This window comes from Rhincodon typus, chromosome 21, assembly GCF_021869965.1.
Source record: "Rhincodon typus isolate 14 chromosome 21, sRhiTyp1.1, whole genome shotgun sequence".
Taxonomy (NCBI): domain Eukaryota; kingdom Metazoa; phylum Chordata; class Chondrichthyes; order Orectolobiformes; family Rhincodontidae; genus Rhincodon; species Rhincodon typus.
In genome coordinates this window covers 44,220,446-44,240,944 of record NC_063352.1, presented here as the reverse complement: position 1 = coordinate 44,240,944, position 20,499 = coordinate 44,220,446, and the positions used below count along the sequence as shown (strand labels likewise).

General features: G+C 42.6%; 1 protein-coding gene across 1 annotated transcript in view; it reads right to left on the bottom strand.

Annotated features, from left to right (window-relative positions):
- The window catches only part of LOC109915752 (ectonucleotide pyrophosphatase/phosphodiesterase family member 7-like), a 28,309-nt gene extending 9,450 nt beyond the window's left edge, over window positions 1-18,859 (bottom strand). The window contains exons 1-3 of the mRNA XM_048609414.1: window positions 18,559-18,859; window positions 6,035-6,180; window positions 2,577-3,200 (exon numbers count right to left, since the gene is read on the bottom strand). Of these exons, the coding sequence (XP_048465371.1) occupies window positions 2,577-3,200; window positions 6,035-6,180; window positions 18,559-18,802 (1,014 nt within the window). The 5' untranslated portion in view covers window positions 18,803-18,859. The remainder of the gene's footprint in view (window positions 1-2,576; window positions 3,201-6,034; window positions 6,181-18,558) is intronic.
- Window positions 18,860-20,499: the final 1,640 nt, after the last annotated feature.

Below are 20,499 nucleotides of genomic sequence, written 5' to 3'. Positions count from 1 at the left end.
TGTAAGGAGAAGATTTTTAATTAGTCCTGTGTTAAAGGAGGTGGGCTGGAAAATGGAGTGGAGATCAGCCATGATTGTATTGAATGGTAGAATAGGTTTGATGGGCTGAATTACCTACTCCTAGTTAGTGGGACTAACTGTGTATCCCAGATTTATTATTTATTGATCCAAATTTATCACTGGAGTTTAACTTCCATCAGCTGTTGTAGTGGGGTTTGAACCCACATTCCTAGAAGATAACCCAGGTCTCTGGGTTACCAGTCCAGTGACATTATGTCTTATGCTGCCATCTCTCCACTCTGATGGAAGCAGAGACAATCAACTTTGCTGAAAGAACTCGATGAGTACTTTGAGGAAATTAAGCTTGCAGGGATATGGGAATAGAGTGGGAAATGGGAACTGTTTGCTTTTGAGAGAACCAGGACCTGATGGTCCAAATTGTGTCATTCTGAACCACAAAGTTGCACAATTATGACCCTAAAAGAAATAAATTAGGATCTGCACTTTTCTGCTGATATATTCCCCATGTCAGACTGATCTTCCAGAGGGAGATAAACTAAATTTTAACATTCACCAAGATTTGTGCAGAACATTCCCATTTCAAGGTGGCCTAGATCAGGATTTCTGTCTTCTCTCAAGCTGGGAATACTGTGTGAAATGGATGCCTTAGCTGTGTAAGAAAATAGCTGATACTAAGGGGGTGCCGAACTAAGAAGAAAAATATAATCATCGCTTTACAACGTCATTATTGCGTTCCTGTCAGAAAATATGGATTGAGAAAAATAGTACAAATTGAAGATGAAATGAGAACATATGAAGATCACATTTTTATATAAGTAAAATATTTAAAAGACTTAATTGCAATATTTAAAAGACATTTGAGCAGGTACATGAATAGGAAAGGCTTAGAGGGCTATGGGTCGAAAGCAGGCAAATGGGATTAGATTAATTTGGGATATCTGGTCGGCATCTGGTTTGCAGATGATACAAAGATAGGTGGAGGGACAGGTAGTATTGAGGAGGTGGGGAGGCTGCAGAAGGATTTGGACAGATCAGGAGAGTGGGTAAAGAAGTGGCAGATGGAGTACAACGTGGGAAAGTGTGAGGTCACGCACTTTGGTAAGAAGAATAAAATCATGGACTATTTTCTAAATGGGGAGAAAATTCAGAAGTCTGAAGTGCAAAGAGACTTAGAACTTCTAGTCCAGGATTCTCTCAAAGTAAACTTGCAGTTTGAGTCAGTAGTCATGAAGGCAAATGCAATGTTGGCATTTATTTTCAGAGGACTTGAATATAAAAGCAGGAATGTACTACTGAGGCTTTATAAGACCCTGGTCAGGCCACATTTCGAGTATTGTATGCAGTTTTGGGCCCCATATCTCAGGAAGGATGTACTGGCCTTGGAGCGGGTTCAGCGGAGGTTCACAAGAATGGTCCCAGGAATGAAAAGCTTAACATATGAGGAATGTTTGAGGACTCTGGGACGATATTCATTGGAGTTTGAAAGGATGAGGGGGGATCCAATTGAAACTTACAGAATACTGAGTGGCTTGGACAAAGTGGATGTTGGGAAGATGCTTCCATTGGTAGGAGAGTCTAGGGCCCGAGGGCAGAGCTTTAGAGTAAATGGAAGACCTTTTAGAACGGAGATAAGGAGAAACTTCTTCAGCCAGAAAGTGGTGAATCTACGGAATTCACTGCCACAGAAGGCTGTGGAGACCAGGTCATTGAGTACATTTAAGACTGAGATCGATTGGTTCTTGATTATTTAGGGGATCAAGGGTTACGGGGAGAGAGCGGGACAATGGGGTTGAGCAACGTATCAGCCGTGATTGAATGGTGGAGCAGACTCGCTGGACCGAATGACCTAATTTCTGCTCCAATGTCTTATGGTCTTATGGCATGGACGAGTTGGAGTGAAGGGCCTAATTCCATGCTGTATGTCTCAATGAGATAATTTGGATTAGATATTGTTTTAAAGCAAGGCAATGAAAGAAAGACACATCTTTTAAAGGATCAGAGTTTCAGAAAAGGTTTGAGTTGTAAAGAAAGGCTGGATAGGCTGGGACTTTTTTCACTGGTGAGAAAGAGGTTGAGAGGTGACCTTAGAGAGTTTATAAAATCATGAGGGGTATAGATAGGATTAATAGTAGGTGTCTTTTGCCCAGGGTGGAAGATTTCAAGACTAAGGGGAACATTTTTAAGGTAAGAGGAGAGAGATTTAAAAAACACATGAGGGGCAAATTTTTTTTACATAGAGTGTGGTTCGCATGTAAAATGAACTTCCTGTGGAAGTGGGTTTGTGGGCAAGATCCAACATTTAAAAGACACTTAGATAAGTACATGAATAGGAAAGGTTTGCAGGGATATGGGTCCAGGAGCAGGCAGGTGGGACTAGTTTAGTTTGGGATTATGTTCAGCATGGACTGGTTGGCTTGAAGGGTTTGTTTCCGTGACTCTATGACTCTATAACAGTTACATAGAAAATAAAGAATGACAAGCTTTAATTGTACTCTCGTTACACTTTCCATAACTTTCATTGAATTAAAAGAAAAATAGGTTTATTTGTTTCTTACCCCATTCACACTATAGCCAAGGTCACCATAAAGGAGGATTGGCAAAATACGGTCATTTTTACTATAGTGAAATCTTTCAGGAAGTTCCTCCTTTTTATAGACTTTTAGATGAGGATGGGCATTCTTCAGTGCCTGGTAGATTTCTTCGGTCTTCCCTTCCTTTGGTAGAATCATCCCAAAACCACCATAGTCCAATAACTCAAGCTTAATATTTTTAAAACTGATAAATTTGGACAGTCTGATTTCATTTATTTCAGGGGCTTTCTTTACTGTTGTCATTCCATGGTCGGAAGTTATTATAACATTGAGCGTATCCTTCAGGTTATGCCTCTCGATGCTGTCTATTAGGTAGCCAACGGTTCTATCAATTTGACGAATGATAGTGCGTCTGTCCTCTGTTTCTGGTCCCTTTCTGTGTCCAACGCTATCAGGTTCTCCGTAATAAAGTGTTACGAAATCAAAGTCTTCTTTTGCAAACCATTCCAAGACAATATCGATGTTCAGCCTCCACTCTGTCTCATTAGCATCTGGGTGCGTAAGTGACTCCCCCAGCGATCGATATATAGCTTGCCCACCATAAGTCACATTTCCTCCCGGATAGTGGAATGATGCAACCTTTCTCCCCTGGAAGAAGAATTTCCATTGTGAAAAGATTCTTGACATTCAAATAGATTTGTGAATCACTGGTCTACGAATTTGGATCAAAAGTAGGCCATTCAGTCCCTCAGGTCTGCTCCGCTATTTTCAAAAGATGATGGCCGATCTACTTGTGTTTCAAGTTCCACATTCTCATCTACCCCTGAAAAACTTCAATTCCATTCCCTTCCCAGTAGCTCGTTGGGAAAATGGACTTAGTGATTGGCGTACAGCTAAATAGGGAGGCACGGTGGCTCAGTGGTTAGCACTGCTACCTCACAGTGCCAGGGAACTGGTTTTGATTCCAGCCTCGGGCGACTGTCTGTGTGGAGTTTGCATATTCTCCCCCCTGTCTGTGTGGGCTTCCTCCCACAGTCCAAAGATGTGCAGTGTAGATGAATAGGCCATACTAAATTGCCCAGGGATGTGCAGGTTAAGTGGATTAGCCATGGAAAATGTGGAGTTACAGGGATAGGGTAGGGTCTGGGTCTGGGTGGGATGGTCTTTGGAGGGTCGGTGTGGTCTTAATGGGCTGAATGGCCTGCTTCTATACTGTAGGGATTCTATGATAAATTGCCCTATAGTGTCCAAGGATGTGTAGATTAGGTAGATTAGCCATAGGAAATGCAGGTTTTCAGGGATAGGGTGGGGGTATGAGGCTCTTTGGAGGGTCAGTGTGGACTCAAAGGGCTGAATGGCTGCTTTCCGTACTGGATTTCATAAATAGGTCGAAAAGTGTGCATCAGATTAAATAATATTTTAATGGTACAGATCCCAAATATTACAATCAATGTTCAAGTGGAGATCTGATAGAACTATACCACTTAGTGTAGAGAGTGATGGTTTAACTCTGTCTATGATGTTTGCAAACTCTAATTTAAACTGTGAGCAAAAGTAATTCACGTGCTAAGGATTATCCCACTGCCAGATAATGAGTTTAAAACAATGAAGGTGTTTCCGAGAATCTGTAAGGGTTTGAAAATCCAAAAGGACCTCCAGAGTACTGAACAAACGTGAACTAAACACGTAGTTCAAAAGGAATGAGAGAGCTGGGTGAGTTCCAGTTCCCTCTTACAAAAGCAAAATACAGTAGACACTGGAAATCTGTTACACAAACAGAAAATGCTGAAAGTATTCAGTATGTCTCATAGCTTCTAGGGAGGGGGAGACAGAGTTAACAAGATGATGTCATGTGGACATTGGGACCTCAAGTGGGGATCATCTTAAGTTCCTGACCTGGCTTATGTCAAATGGCCCCGCCTCTGGGAACAAAGTAGCCAATTAAAAGATGACCACCTGAATGGATGGAAGAGTGACACGGGTGTCCCAAACCGACCAATGGGAGGGTGGAGAATTTTAAAACAAAAGACCATTTGGGCCATTAGTGTGGAGAGTGACCACCTTCCACAGAATAGACCAAATATGCATTTGTGACTATTTCACTTTTATAGCTCCTTCACATTGAGAGAAAGTTTTCACTACTTTTGGCCTGTCAGCTCCAAGTATTTGTTGGGCTCTGGACTCAGTCAGTCCAATGCCAGGAAAATGCTAATATATGTGGAAAATGCAATCAAGTGGGACCTAAATTGACTGTAGATTGTTGATAAGACCATAAGACATTGGAGCAGAAATCAGGCCATTCGGCCCATTGAGTCTGCTCCGCTGTTCAATCATGGCTGATAAGTTCCTCAGCCCCATTCTCCCGTTTTCTCCCCGTAACCCTTGATCCCCTTGATAATCAAGAACCTATCTATCTCAGTCTTAAATGTACTCAATGACCTGGCCTCCACAGCCTTCTGTGGCAGTGAATTCCATAGATTCACCACTGTCTGGCTAAAGAAGTTTCTCCTTATCTCCGTTCTAAAAGGTCTTCTGTTTACTCTAAGGATGTCTGATGTCTGTGACCGCCCAAACCTGGAAACTCCCATCAGGGGTGAGACAGCGTTGGCGAAACTGCTGAAGTGGTGACTATCTGTCCTTCTACCCTCCCTCCTCCCAATACCATCTCAGGGGGTGGGAGTGCGGCTGGGAAGGTTACACAAATGTAAAAGTTGAGCTCTCTTTCTCTTTGCCAGTTCTGATGAAGGGTCAGGTTTTTAAGAAAGCACAAAGACAAGGAAAGGGTCCAGTGGAGGGAAGAACAGAAAAGGAGTTCTGTGAAGGATGTGAGATAACAAGGTGTAGAGCTTGTGCAGAAAAACTGAAGAAGGGTCTAGGCCCAAAATGTCAGCCTTCCTGCTCCTCTGATGCACTGAAGAAGGGTCTAGGCCCAAAATGTCAGCCTTCCTGCTCCTCTGATGCTGCTTGGCCTGCTGTGTTCATCCAGCTCTACACCTTGTTATCTCAGATTCTCCAGCATCTGCAGTTCCTACTATTTTTGTGAAGGATGGAAGGGCACAGCTAAAGGCAGTGGTCATGGGACAAGTGAAAAACCAAAGGTGGCTTTAGATGAGACGTAAAATGGCAACAGTAGAATGATTCCCAGCACCTGCTTCCCAGAGCAATGGTTATGAACTGATATTACTAAGTTAAATATTGAGTATGTGAGGCTGCAAAAGGCCTTATCAACAAATGAAGTGCTGTTCTTGGAGTGTCAGTTGAACTCCATTATCACAATGGCATCAAGGATGGAGAGGTCACGGTGTTTTAAAATGGCAGTCATTGACATGGTTGGAGCCATGCTTGTGGACAGAATAGACAGCAGTACGCTGAATGATATGTTATTCTCTGAATTGTGATAACATAGGTACGACTACCTTGGAGTCTAACCTTTCCGAATAGTAAAACAAAGCAGACAGGAGAACCTGGGCTTCTAAACTTACCTGCTTTTGAGCTGTGATCCAGAGTGGGAGTACTCCATTATCCCACCACTGTGTCTTTCTTAATGTGAGCTTGTGCGGTAGTTTAAGTAGGGTGGTGGTGTTGTAGTACATATTGTGGACCACTCCGTGATCTTCAATCCATCGTCCTACGGAAAAGGAATAATGTAGCTTCAAATTTATAAAGACCAGAATGTTCAACCAGCTAAATACTTTATAATCAAGCCATGAAGCACTCAAATACCGCTTCAACATTAATCAATATTTGCAAACTGAGGTAACCCATGTCACGTTTAAATTTGTGAATTTTAACAATCCTTTCGCCTTGCATCTTATGCTTGATAAAAATAAAATTAGCATGGAACTTGAGGGAAAATAGAGCAAGAGACTGACAGGGAAAAGCTGCAGCAAGGAGTCAGAGAGAGTCAGTCACCATGCTCCCCACCTTTGATGGAAGCCAGCAAAGATTCACAGAGTCCAGAGTAAGGGAGCTGAGAGGCTGGAGAGTTACAAGTACAGGGTGAGATAACAAGGTGTAGAGCTGGATGAACACAGCAGGCCAAGCAACATCAGAAGAGGAGGAAGGCTGACGTTTCGGGCCTAGACCTTCCTTCAAGTACAGGGTGATCAGGTTTTCAAAAGTCAAAAACAACACACATTGTAAGTCATTCGTAAAGGTAATTACACCATTTCAAGGCAGCTTACTACAATAGCATATGTATTAACAGTGCCACTTTTATATTTTGCAATATTTTAGTTTCTTAATAGAAAAGTTTAACATCAGATAAACTTGACAATAAGGACCATTGTTTTACATTAGCTGATGCTAAGTTTTCATACTTACTTTTAATTAATCAGACTGTACGTTCTCAGTGTGGGAGATGGGTTCTGCCATTTGTTACTGCTGTCATCTTCCAACTATCATGCTATTTAAGAAGTGGCTTTTCCGGCCACCACTGCTCTCCCTTCTCATTGTGAATTGGCGTGTGTGTTTAAACATGGCCTTTAAACGCACACTCTGTCTGTCTGATGTAATTTCACTGGATCGGTAAACCAGTCTGGTTATGTAGCCTCACCATCTCCATGTTCATGTATGCCTGGTGCTGTTCCTGGTATGTCCTCCTGCACTCTTCACTGAACCACGATTGATCCCCTGGCTTGGATGGAAATGTTAGAATGTTGAGCCGTGAGTCCATTGCTGCTGATGGCCCATAGCACCTCATGAATGCCCAATCTTGACCTGCTAGATCAATTTGAAGTCTATCCCATTTAGCACAGCGATAGTGCCACACAGTGGAAGGTATTCTCAATGAGAAGATGCTACTTTGTCTCTATACTCATTGGCCCACTCAACCACCTAGTCTAGCAGCTGTGCCCTTTAGGACTTGGTCTGCTTGGTCAGTAATGCTGCTGCCAACCCACTCACTGGCATTTACGTTCACATGCAGAGTACATTTGCCACCGTCAATGCTGGGTCCAAATGGTATTCAATATGGAGGAGCACTGCCATCAGTCAAGGAGGGGGGTGTAAGTGGTAATCAGCAATGTCACTGATTTATTACCCATCAGGTAGTTGAATGGCAGTCATATTACAATGTGGCCTGGAATCATATGTAAGCTAGGCCACATCAGGACATCCTTCTCAAATTAATGATTACAATAATCAACAGTGGTAACATAAAGTCATTGAGTTATACAGCAGGGAAACAGACCCTTTGGTCCAACTCGTCCGTGCCAACCAGATACCCTAAACTGAACCAGTCCCATTTGCCAGCATTTGGCACATATCCCTCTAAACCCTTTCTATTCTAAACGCATCCAGATGCCTATTAAATGTTGTAATTGTACCAGCCTCCACCACTTCCTCTGGCAGCTCATTTCATACACACCACTCTCTGCATGAAAAAGTTGCCCCTTAGGTCCCTTTTAAATCTTTCCCCTCTCACCTTAAACCTATGCCGTCTAGTTTTGAAACTCCCCGCCACACCCTAGGAAAAATATCTTGGCTATTCATCCTATCCATGCCTCTGATGATATTATAAACCTCTATCAGGTCTCTCCTTAGCCTCTGATGCCCCAGGGAAAATAGCCCCAGCCTCTCCCTGTAGTTCAAACCCTCCAATCCAGGCAACATCCTTGTTAAGAGAAATAGTAGGAACTGCTGATGCTGGAGAATCTGTGATAACAAGATGTAGAGCTGGATGAACACAGCAGGCCAGGTAGCATCAGAGAAGCAGGAAAGCTGACATTTCGGGTCTGGTCCCTTCTTCAGAAAACCTTCTTCAGAATACCTTCCGAAGAAGGGTCCAGACCCGAAACGTCAGCTTTCCTGCTTCTCTGATGCTGCCTGGCCTGCTGTGTTCATCCAGCTCCACACCTTATTATCTATAACATCCTTGTTAATCTTTTTTGTACCCTTTCAAGACCATGTTCTTGATAGCACTATGGATGAGTTTACTGACGATCGAGAGGAGACTAATGGAATGGTAATTAGCCGGATTGGATTTCTCCTGTTTGTGTACAGGACATACCAGGGTAATCGTCCACAATATCGGGGAGAATGCCAGTGTTGTAAATATACTGGAAGAGCTTGACTAGAGGAGTGACAAATTCTGGAACACACATCTTCAACATGGTTGCTATTATGCTAGCTCTCCATTCCAGATTTTTATTCAATACAAATTTTACCATCTGCCATAGTGAGATTTGAACCTGTATCCCCAGAATGTGAACCTGTGTTCTGGATTGCTAGTTCAGTGACATTACCACCACATCCTCACCTTATACATGCATGTGCAATACTCCACTTAGTGGAGTCTTAGTTAATAACAATCGATAAGGGTCTCTGCAGAATGGTCTCGGCATTGCAGTTTTAATGAAACCGTACATACAGGACACAGAGACATTCACTTGATATTTTCAAAGCAGACATAGTTTCAAATTCTAGCTTCTGTCAGCAGGTTAAGAAACATGTATTGATTGTGTCTACTTAAAAGTGTGAAAGTGAACCCAAAAAGTCTGTGATGAACTAAAATGGACACAAATTGCAAGATCTCCAGTCAGATTGAGAAGGTGGATCAGCTTTGTTAGTCACTACGAATCAACAGCTGATGAACAAACAAGTGCAATTTGATTCCCTCTGGATAGGGTATACACTGTGAAGTGTTTTTAATGACACATACAACAACCTCCTTCATTGCTCTGGTATTAGATGGGACCGAAGACCAAGCAGACTGCTGGACAAACACACAGCCAGGTTCAAACCTACGTGAAGCAAGGAAAAGTGTCTATTGGGAGACTGCGCCCTATTTGTGTTCTAAATTAGCTCCAGGCTGCAACTTCCAAACATTAGCTGCATACCTCTGCCCTGGCTTTGCAAATGTTACTGGGTGTGTTTCAGGCAGAACTCATCCACTTTCCTCCTGTCGCCATTTCATGACTCTGTACATGCAGCAGTCATATGCCTGGGAGAGTAGGGAGTTGAGTTCTTAGCCTTCTAAGAGTTCACACTGAGCCAAACTGTTCGGAGTTTAAGAATACCTCAGAAGTGCAAGTTGAGCGTTCTCATTCTTCTTTGGTCATGCTTTCATTGCCTATACTCCTCTTTCAGCTTTACTGTTGGTTCAAGGGTATGGTGGGGAGTTGACAGAACTGACAAATCCAAACAATAAGTGAACTCTTTGAATACCCGTTACAAACTGTCACATTGTCCGATATTCCAGGGACTGAGATTCTGTGATGTGAAAGTCTCCTTCACTGTTTTGTATGTGTAACCATTCAAATTACTTGGAATCTATCCATCTAGGAGCAGTAGCCCCTAACAATCATGAACATTTTGCCTCGGTGTTCAAAGAGGTCCGTCCCAAGATGTTCTCACAGCCTGAATGGAAAGGAAGCTATCATTAATAGTTTTTTCATTGCCTGATGATGAATAGCACAAATAATGTTGTTTTATATCATCTCTTCCAATGATCATTAGAAAACCGGCAAACGACAGAACATACCACTCTGCCTGGAGATTTTGTGACACTCAGATGTCCTTTGTGCTGTTGCTGCAGTATATTGATATGATTTGATTTATTGTTACGTGTACCTAAGTACAGTGAAAAGCTTTGTTTACGAGCAGTGTAGATCGTAGTAAGCAAGGACATACAGATCAGAGGGCGGAAAATAAACAGAGGCGTGCAGGTTACATTGCACAGGGCATGCGCTGGACAAGGTCAGCATATTGTGTGGCATTGTATCCGCCCTTTGAAGCCAGTACTCTGGGACCTGGCCATTCTTCATCAAATTTCTGTGCAGCTCTGCTTTCATTTAGTTGCTGATAAAATTGAGGTTGTTAGTGATGTGAAGTTTTCTACTTCTTCAACAAAAAGACTACATCACTCAGTTTGAGCCTTGCCACAGGGACATAAGATGATGCATCTGCTTTATTATGCGGCTTACCCAGAACACACTGTGTCTTTGCACAAACGCTCATTAACCTTAGTCCAAATCATTACAATCACAATGGCTTTTGCTCACTGTTTAGAATTGTGCCACAAACGGTTTGTGGTTTGGAGATAAAAGGAACTGCTGATGCTGGAGAATCTGAGATAACAAGGTGTAGAGCTGGATGTACACAGCAGGCCAAGCAGCATCAGGGGAGCAGGAAGGCTGATGTTTCAGGTCTGGACCCTTCTTCAGAAATGGGGCAGGGGAAGGGGATTCTGAAATAAATAAGAGAGAGAGGGGGAGGCGGATGGAAGATGGATAAAGGAGCAGATAGGTGGAGAGGAGACGGACAGGTCAAGGAGGCGGGGATGGAGCCAGTAAAGGTGGGGAGTTAGGATGGGGTTGATCAGTCAAGGGAAGACGGATAGGTCAAGGAGGCGGGGATGAGGCTGGCAGGTAGGAAGTGGGGGTGGAGGTTGAGGTGGGAGGAGGGGATAGGTGGGAGGAAGGACAGGTTAGGGAGGCGGGGACAGGCTAGGCTGGTTTTGGGATGCAGTCGGGGGCGGGAAGATTTTGAAGCTTGTAAAGACCACTGACACCATTGGGCTGCAGGGTTCCCAAGCGGAATATGAGATGCTGTTCCTGCAACCTTCGGGTGGCATCGTTGTGGCACTGGAGGAGGCCCAGGATGGACATGTCGTCCAAGGAGTGGGAGGGGGAGTTGAAATGGTTCGCGACTGGGAGGTGCAGTCGTTTGTCGTGAACTGAATGTAGGTGTTCTACCTTCCACTTCAACAATGTCTCCACTTCTTGGAAATTTCTCTCTGCTCATTCTTGCTGTGTTAGGTGATCTAAACGTGGACATTCTTTGTCCAGCGCATCTACGTATATGGGCTAGAATTTCATGAAGCTGGGGAGTACCAGCCTAAAGTCAGCCATCAAAACTGGTGGAACTGCTCCCCAACAACCCCCACCCCACCCCCTCACCCGCCCCCCCCAAACTAGCAACAACAGACTCTCCAGGAGTTTTGAGGTTAACATGTGTTTAAATTACAGAAGGAATCCTGGAGCCTAGGGGTACCAGCTTCTTGGGCCCATCATTTATGAGTAAAGAAAGTAAAGAGCAATGCATTAGGCCTTTGGCTTAGAAAGTCAGAGATTGAGTTGACTTTCTTTTGATTGGGGGAAACACCCAGAGCTCGAGAAAGGCTTTAGGGGTGTCAGTTTGGGTAGTTCTGTAAAAATCTTAGCTGAAGCTGGTCGTGTAAGACTGTAGCTCTTAATGATGGGTGATAACCTGTTCCTGGACAGGATCAAGCTATCTCATTGTAAGCAGTTTAGTTTTCAAGTTCCAGGTCAGAAGTGTCTGGTTAAAAGTCTGAAGGTATTACTTAAAGCTGAGAAATTCTAAGTTCAGTTGTATTAAGATTCAAGGAAGAGCCTATCAGATTCTCAAGACTGGGAACTGAAGGACAGATAAACCAAGCCCAGTAGATGTGACAAAGCGAAATCTCTCTTGCGTGCTGTAAAGGAGCACCATTGGGATAAATGGGACTGTATTTTACCAGGTGTTTCATGACCTTTAACTCATGTTCTTTATAAATTGGTTCATTCCATTTTATCTTCATTCAATTTTGAGTATTTTTTTAATGTTGAAACTAAATCTTCTAACTCGTGTTTCGGTGACAGACCAGCTAATTAAAACTGAGCAAAAAATAACAAAATAGGATCTATCAAGTCAGATTTCAGTTTGGGATCTGACTTGTCCAGTAATAATATCAACTGGGATTGTAACACTGGTTGACTAGCACAGTGACATTGGCACAAAGCAACCATCTTCCTACAAGTGCTGCCATCTTGGATTCATTTGAGGAGAGCTAGGAGGTAGCTTGGTTTCCACCATGCATCCTTCAGCCTAATCATGTGACTTCACTATGGCAGGGAGGGTAAGTCTATTAAAAATCATCCAAAGGATAGTAGAAGGTTGGAGCATTCTTCCACAAAGAGGAACTGATGCTGGATCAATTGTTCATTTTAAACCGGAGATGGTTATCTCATTATCCAAAGGTATAAGAGGGTACAGGGGAAAAAATGGAAAATGTATTAGATCACAAATCAATTTTAAAGAAAGCAGAATGAGCATGATGCACAGATTCTGTGTCTTATTTTCCTAATGTTTCAAAGTAAAACTCAAAGATATTTGTTTTTAATTCAAAAGACACAAAAACCCAACAAAGATAGCTACTTTACATAAAATTACAGTGGAGCTTAGTAGTGACAAAAAAAAGCAAAAATTACTCCTGCGCATGCAATTTTATCAAGGTCCCTGTCTGAATATACTTATTCTGATGAACTGAGATGAATGTTTTTTTTTCCAAGGCAATGACAAAATGGTTCTAGGTGACAAATGGGGAGCATAGCTTAGTTATTTAGAATTGTAGAATCTAGATAATGTGCAAACAGGCCATTTGGTCCATACTGAGCCTCCAAACAGCATCCCACCCATCCCCATCCCCCTACCGTATAAACCATTTCCCATGGCCATCCACCCAACCTGCATATCTTTGAACTGTGGGAGGAAACTGGAGCACCCAGAGGAAATCCACACAGACACGGGGAGAATGTACAAACTCCCCTCTGACTGTTGCCTGAGGGTGGAATTCAAACCAGGTCCTTGGCACTGTGAGATAGCGGTGCTAACCACTAAGCCACCATGCCATCCCATTTGTGGAGTCCACACAGATAAAAGATGCTCAACTGGTAGCCTTTAAGTTTATATGCATATTATGAAATCTACAAGTGCTGAAAATGTGACATGAGAAATACACTACGGGACCATCTGCATCTGAAAACACAGATGAGAGCTAAGTGTGATTCTATTCTCAAAACTAGAAACTAGAGAGATTGGACTAAACAAAATAACAACTGTAGCAGGGTAACGAGTCAAATCTGATATTCAGTGACAACATTTCCTTCCAATGGAATGATTAAGATCTTATGTGTCTCTGGTTCACGTGAAAAGTAAGTGCTGACAGATCATTCTTGCAAGATAAGCTGATAAAACTGGCCCTTCAACCCCAGTTTACCACTTGGTGATCAAGGGTTACCAGCAAGATAACTGTTCATATAAATTAAGTTGTAACATTAGCTCTTGTTTGTGTTTTTCTCGGAGTGTATCTAAAATGACCTGAAGTCATTTTTTCTTCACCATTAACACATTTTAGCGGTAACATGTATCATCTTCAGAACTGAAAGCAACAACTGGCCAGGGCTAGCTCAGCAATATGTCAAACTACGCTCCCCCATGACCAGGAGGTGCATAGTCAGCAGGTACATGGGAGCACCTTTATCTTGGACAACCTGCCATTCTGACTTGGACTATATAACATCGCTGGCCACAATCTTCAAACTCTGAACCTAATAGTACTGCGTCAGCAATGGCAGCAGGTTCCCTTTTCAAAGATAAGACAGCCTGCTCATTAAATGCTATGCTTGCCACTGTTAAGTGAGTTAGCTAAAACAATTATATATAGAATTGTTCAAAGGGAGTTACATAGTTTGCATAAAATAATTAAACGGTTAAAGTTACTATATTCCTGTAAACATATGCTATTATATTCATTTAAATATTAATATAAGCTTCTCACTGAAAGTCTGAAACACTGAAAATTGTTTACAATGAGGGGGACCAGTGTCCACTCACTAAAAACTGCTCAAACAGAGTTTAAAACTCCCCTTTTCCACACATTAGACTCAGACGGAAGACAGACACCACATGGTCACTTTGCCTCTCTCTGACATCTAATATAGCACTGGGTTATAAACATTTCCTTTTTGCCTAAAACCTTGTTACATTCCCAGATGACTATATTTAACAAGTGAGCCCAAGTGAAGAAATTACAAACAAGCTTTCAGTTCTTGCAACTTCTGCTTTAGTGTGAATCAGAATGAACGTCAATTACATGTGAATTGACAGGGCTGGTCTACTTCGAGTAAAAGGAAAGTAACAGTTGAGCTTTAAATGGTTGATTATGGACACAAAACGATCATTCTGTTTGACTGTGTAATATGGTGTTCCTGGCATTTCCCAAACTTCCCAGCAGATTTGGTGTGGATAGAAATTTGTACTTATGGGAATTTGGGTGGGATCTCATTACTCCTATAGGGTGTTTTATTGGGAGTTCCTCAGGAACAAGACATTGGCTGCAGCTTGAACTCAGACACGGAGATGTCTTGGGTGGTTGCAGAGTGTTGATGTTGGGTGTTTGTGATCACACTTACCTCATGTATGCAGTCAACAATTGGTAGCAATTTTCTGATAGTTTATTGAGTTTGAGAAGCAGCAATTTAAATAAGATGCATGTTTAAATAAAGAAAGTATGCAACATGGACAATTGGGGACGGATCACCAATAACAGAGGACAGACAGGCTGACAGGACAGAACGTGTTGGTCGCATTAAAGTTGTGGGGGCAGCATCTTGCTCCCTCGTGAGGTGTTAGCAAACTCTTCCCTGGGTTTTCCTCCTCTTCTTCAGGTCCACCTTGGACAGCACGGTGGCTCCGTGGTTAGCACTGTTGCCTTCCAGCACTAGGGACCCGGGTTTGATTCCACCCTTGGATAACTGTCTGTGTAGAGTTTGCACATTCTCCCTGTGTCTGCGTAGAATTCCTCTGTGTCCTATGGTTTCCTCCCATAATTTCCAAAGAGGTGCAGGTTAGGCAGATCGGCCATGCTAAATTGCCCGTAGTGTCCAGGGATGTGCAGACTAGGTGGGTTAACCATAGGAAATGCAGGGTTACAGCAATGAGGTCACACTTTGGAGGGTTGGTGTAGATTTGATGGGCCGAATGGCCTATTTCCATACTGTAGGAATTCTAACATCTTCCATCTAGAGAAGTCAGATTTCTTAAGAATGCTTGATGAGAACGCCCTCAAGCCCAAATGCTTAAAGATACAGTTAAGTTTTTGTTATTCTGTACCTATGTGACACAGAGTGTGCCAACTGATCAAGCACTCCAGCTGACCAACACGTCCACTCAATCAATGTAAAACTCACACTAAGTTATAGAAATGTAATGCAGGGTGTAGACACATCACTGTTATACTTTATTTACAGCATAAATGACTTAAATAATGATGAAACATTGCCTTAAATAAAACTTATCAGCAGAGAGCCTTCTCATTCACACCCTCAACCAACAAATGTATTTACATTGAGGTAAATAAATTAAAATACTATAATAAATAGACAGATTAATACAGTAAACTTGGTGCTATTTAAGGTATATAATTTTTATCAGTTTATCAAGAGTGCCAGGTCATAAAGTGCTGATTAAAACAAAGTGTGCTACATATTCTATTTCTACAGCCAAGTAGCCTACACTGCTTCAAGCAATTGTCTGAATTATTTTGACCAATGACCATTGGAAAGCTACTCATGACATGAGATGACAATTGTCCACTTACCCACCTCCATCTGAGGGTTCGTTTACCATTCTTTCTAAAGAAAAAAACTTTCTTAATTTCCCAAACAACGCCCTGATAATAGGGTACATTTGGCACCAGATAAATTGTTGACACTGGTTTAATGCGTATCATGATCTCAGAGTTCTTCCCTTTTGTTTTCCCATGAGAAAAATTTGGAAAATTAATGACTGTTGTAATAGTTGTTAAATAAAATCCCATGCCACAAAATAGAATATAGAACATGGAACTGTACAGCACAGGAACAGGCCATTCGGCCCATGATGTTGTGCTGAATGTGACGCCAAATTAAACTGATCATTCTGCCTGCCCTTGGCCCACATCCCTCCAGTAAATGCTAGGAGGATTCAGTCTTTAAGGACTTCAATTTCCAAGGCAGGAGTCCTATCTCCAGTTGCTTACTGTACATTTGAGTTTTAAATCATTGAGAGGCAATGCTATTTGGCTGGGTGTATTCTCTATTAACCCCCAGGTGCATGGGAGGGAATTCCACACTATTCCCCTGTTTCTCGGGCAGGAGTCAAGGTGAACGTTTATGGACAGTGATCGTTTTCTTATAAAGGCTGGGTGTGGTTATGGGAAAGGTGCAAGGAGCAACCCAGAGTAAGAATAATAAACTAGGGCAAAACCAACCTCACGATAGTGAGAATGGACCTGGCCCAGATCAAGGGTTGGCAGGCAACACAATATCGTTTTCTGCCTTTAGTGAAGAAGGGAGATTAGGCACAGACAAAATACACTCCCACAAAGTGGAAAAGTAGGGCAACCAATTCAATAACCCCTCCCCACCGCGGACGGTGAAAGTGACAGGGCAGAACTTTATGTTTCAATACCAAATTCTTTGGATACTTGAGAATTCTAAATGTTCTAAAACAGTTGCCCAAAGATGAATTTAGGATAACTGGCTGGCATGAACGGGTTGGGCCGAAGGGTCTGTTTCCGTGTTGTACAACTCTATGAGCCCAGCAGCTACAGGCCTGTCAACATAAGCTTAGCAGTGAAGAACCTTCCAGAAACGATAATTCATGACGAGTTTAGCAACCGCTTGGGCAAATGCAGGTTAATTAAAGAATGTCAACTTGCATTTCTTGGGCAAAAACCAGATTTGGCTAGCTTGCTGCAGTTTGTTGATGAGGTAGCATAGACGGTTTATGAGGATCATGCCATTGACACGGTTTACACGGACTTCTGGAAAATATTTGATAAGCACGGGAGTAAAGTTATAGAGCTCATGGAATAAAAATGGCATTGGTATGGATGCTGAGATTGGCTGTGTGACAGGAAACAGAGTGTAGGGGTCAATGGATTTGTTTTGAACTGGAGAAAGGTTTGTATTAGAGTTTCCAGGGACTGTTGTTGGGATATTTTCTCTTCCTGATATTGAAGAATGACCTAGACCTTGGGTGCACATGACACAATTTCAAAATTCAATTTAAACGTACAACTGGGAAGCATTGTGAACTGTAAGAAGGGTGGTGTAGAACTTTAGAAGGATATAAACATATTGGTGGAGTGAGCTGGCGAGTGGCAGATTAAATTTAATGTAGAGAAGTGTGAATTGACTCATTTCAGTCAAACATGATGAGACAACATAAAATAAAGAGTATAGTTCTAATGAGAGTGTGGGAGAAGAAGAATCTGGATATTTATGTCCAGAAATCAATGATGGTGAACGAACAGAGTAGGAGTAGTTAATAAAGCATACATTTCCCTGAGCCTTTTTAATTAATGCGACGTAGAGAATAGAAGCAAGGAAGTTACATTAAACTCACATAAAACACTGCACCAACCTCACCAAGATTATTGTGTTCAGCTCTGACAGTCACACTTTAGGGAAGATGTGAAGTCGACAGAAAGATTGCGAAAAACAATCATGTAAATGATCCCAGAGATGAGCAACGTGATTTACATACAAACACTGGGAAAAGTTGGGATTTGTTTTTTCTTGGAGAAGAGACGTTTGAGGGGAGATTTGATAAAGGCATTTGAGGGAGTCTGTGCCAGGTAGGCGAGGAAAGGCTATTCCCATTGTGTAAGGCCCAGGAAAGAAAAGAGCACATGGATTTAAAGTGATTAGCAAAAGAAGGAATGACAGCAGGAGGAGGTACACTTTCACACAGCAAGGAGCTGGATCTGAGACACACTGGCTGACAGTGAGGAAAACACGATCCTCATGACTAGTGACACATTTAACTTTGCCCACAAGGTGTTTATATAACATTTCAGGACTCAACAACTGCTTGCTGCTGACCATTGCTGTCTGCTCTAACCTTTACAAGTCCTCCTTCCCGTTACTTACTAACATCTTGTTGAAAATGTACCTTATTTTTCAACACAGAACCGTCCAGCACAGGAACAGGCCCTACAGCCCACGATGCTGTGCCGAACATGAGGCCAAATTAATCTAAACCCTTCTGCCTGCCCTTGGTGCATATCCTTCCATTCCTTGCACATTCATGTGCTCATCTGAAAGTTCCTTAAACGCCCCTAACGTATCTGCCTCCACCACCACCCATCACATCCCGCATCTGTCTTCATTCATGCACCTAACAGGAAGTTGCAAAGTAAGCAAGTGACACAGTTTGAAGATTTGCTTTGATGCCTTACCCGTGATAGCTGTGAAATGTGAAGGCGATGTCATGGTTACAAAGGGTGGGTTAATATATTTTGCCTTCACTCCCTTTGCAACTAGATAGTCCAAATGTGGTGTCTCCACATCCTGATCGTAATCCCAACGAAACCCATCAAAAGAGATCAACAGGAGTTTATTTGCTTTCTGACGTTTCTCATTGTGTTGGATTGGCACACAGACCACTACAGCTACCAGTGAAAAAAAGATTAACGGCTTCATAGCAGATCAAATGACACACAGGATAGAGACTGATAAGTCTAGAGACGTTAAACAGGTTATTCAACATCTGAAAGAGAAGGAAAGATCGCGGGCGAACCTTTAATCAGAGCTGTTTCAAACTGGATTGCTTCAGTCAGTCCTCTATCTTGCTGCAAAAGTCCAAAGATCAGGTCTAATATCGCATGCTGTGTCAACATCTTTCACTGATAATTACAGTGTTAAATAATAGTCTATTATAAACAGGTTGTTAGGTAAAGGGATTGGCCAAGGAAAAGGCAATCTGAGTCACGAAGAACTCAAACGACAACATTAGGCTGAACAGATCAGGGAGAAAGTTAGCTTTGATGCATTCCTTCAATAGACAACATACAGCTCCCTAATGCTTGAAGATGACTCCTGTGATATTTGCACATTTTTCCATGGAATGCTATCTTAATAAAAGCACAGGGGAACTTCATAACCACCAAAAACATACACAGCCAGCTGTCTCAGACATTGATCAGTGTGGAACACTGAGGTGACAGCAGCATTGCTAATTCAGAATATCCCAGCAGGAATAAACAGGATCAAGCCATTAATGGATATAGCCATATCAGACAGGAGTTCACCTGCATATCCGTCAACGTGGTCTACTGTATCCACTGCTCCCGATATGGCCTCCTCTACATCGATGAGACTAAGCATAGACTCAGATTATTTTGTAGAGCATCTGCGCTCTCTACACGACAAATGATAACACCTTCCGGTTGCCAACCATTTTAACTCCCCTCCCACTCCCTGGGTGACATGTCCATCCTGGGCCTCCTCCAGCATCACAATGACACCACCCGCAAACTGGAGGAGCAGCACCTCATATTCCGCCTTGGAACTCTACAGTCCAACGGCTTAAATGTGGATTTTACCAGTTTCAAAATCTCCCCACCCCAGCCTCATCCCATGACCAAGCCTCCCTCTCATCCCTGCCTCCTTAACCCGACACAACCTGTCCTTCTTCTCTCCCGTCTATCCATTCCTCCCACCTCACTGACCAATCCCCAGCACTGCCTACTTGCACTCACCTATCGCCATCCCACCTACCTTCCCCAGTCCCACCCCTCCTCTCTCTATTTATTTCCCAGCTCCCTTCCCCCTCCCCCATTTCTGAAGAAAGGTCCCGACCCAAAACGTCATCTTTCCGGCTCCTCTGATGCTGCCTGGTCTGCTGTGTTCATCCAGCTCCCTAATGTTTTATCAAGTCATTAATACTTGATTGTAGCGGCCCTCCATGTAAAGTACACAAGGCAGACCAGCATGTCCCATTCACCCCTTTCTCTGGATTTTCCTTCCCTGTTCTAATCTTTTGCAATGGGCACAAAAGGTAACTTCACCTAACTATAAACAGAGGAGAGGTTATTAGACAATTGTATGCATATGTTTGTGTTTGTGTGCTCGTGTGTGTCTGCGTGCATGTGCACGTGTCTGTGTGTCTTGGGTATATGAGTGTCTCTATATGTGTATGTGTGCATGTGCACTTGTGTGTTTGTCCCTTCGTCTGTGTGTGTCTTGATATAGAGCGACACCAGCAGAGTGGACTCCATTAAATACCTACATGTGTTTGTATGTCTACAAGATACAAAGATAGCCAAGCAGAGAGATGGTTGTTAAAGGTATGTCTGTAGATAATGTCCAAGACAGAGAGAATGTGCAGCAGAAAGCAT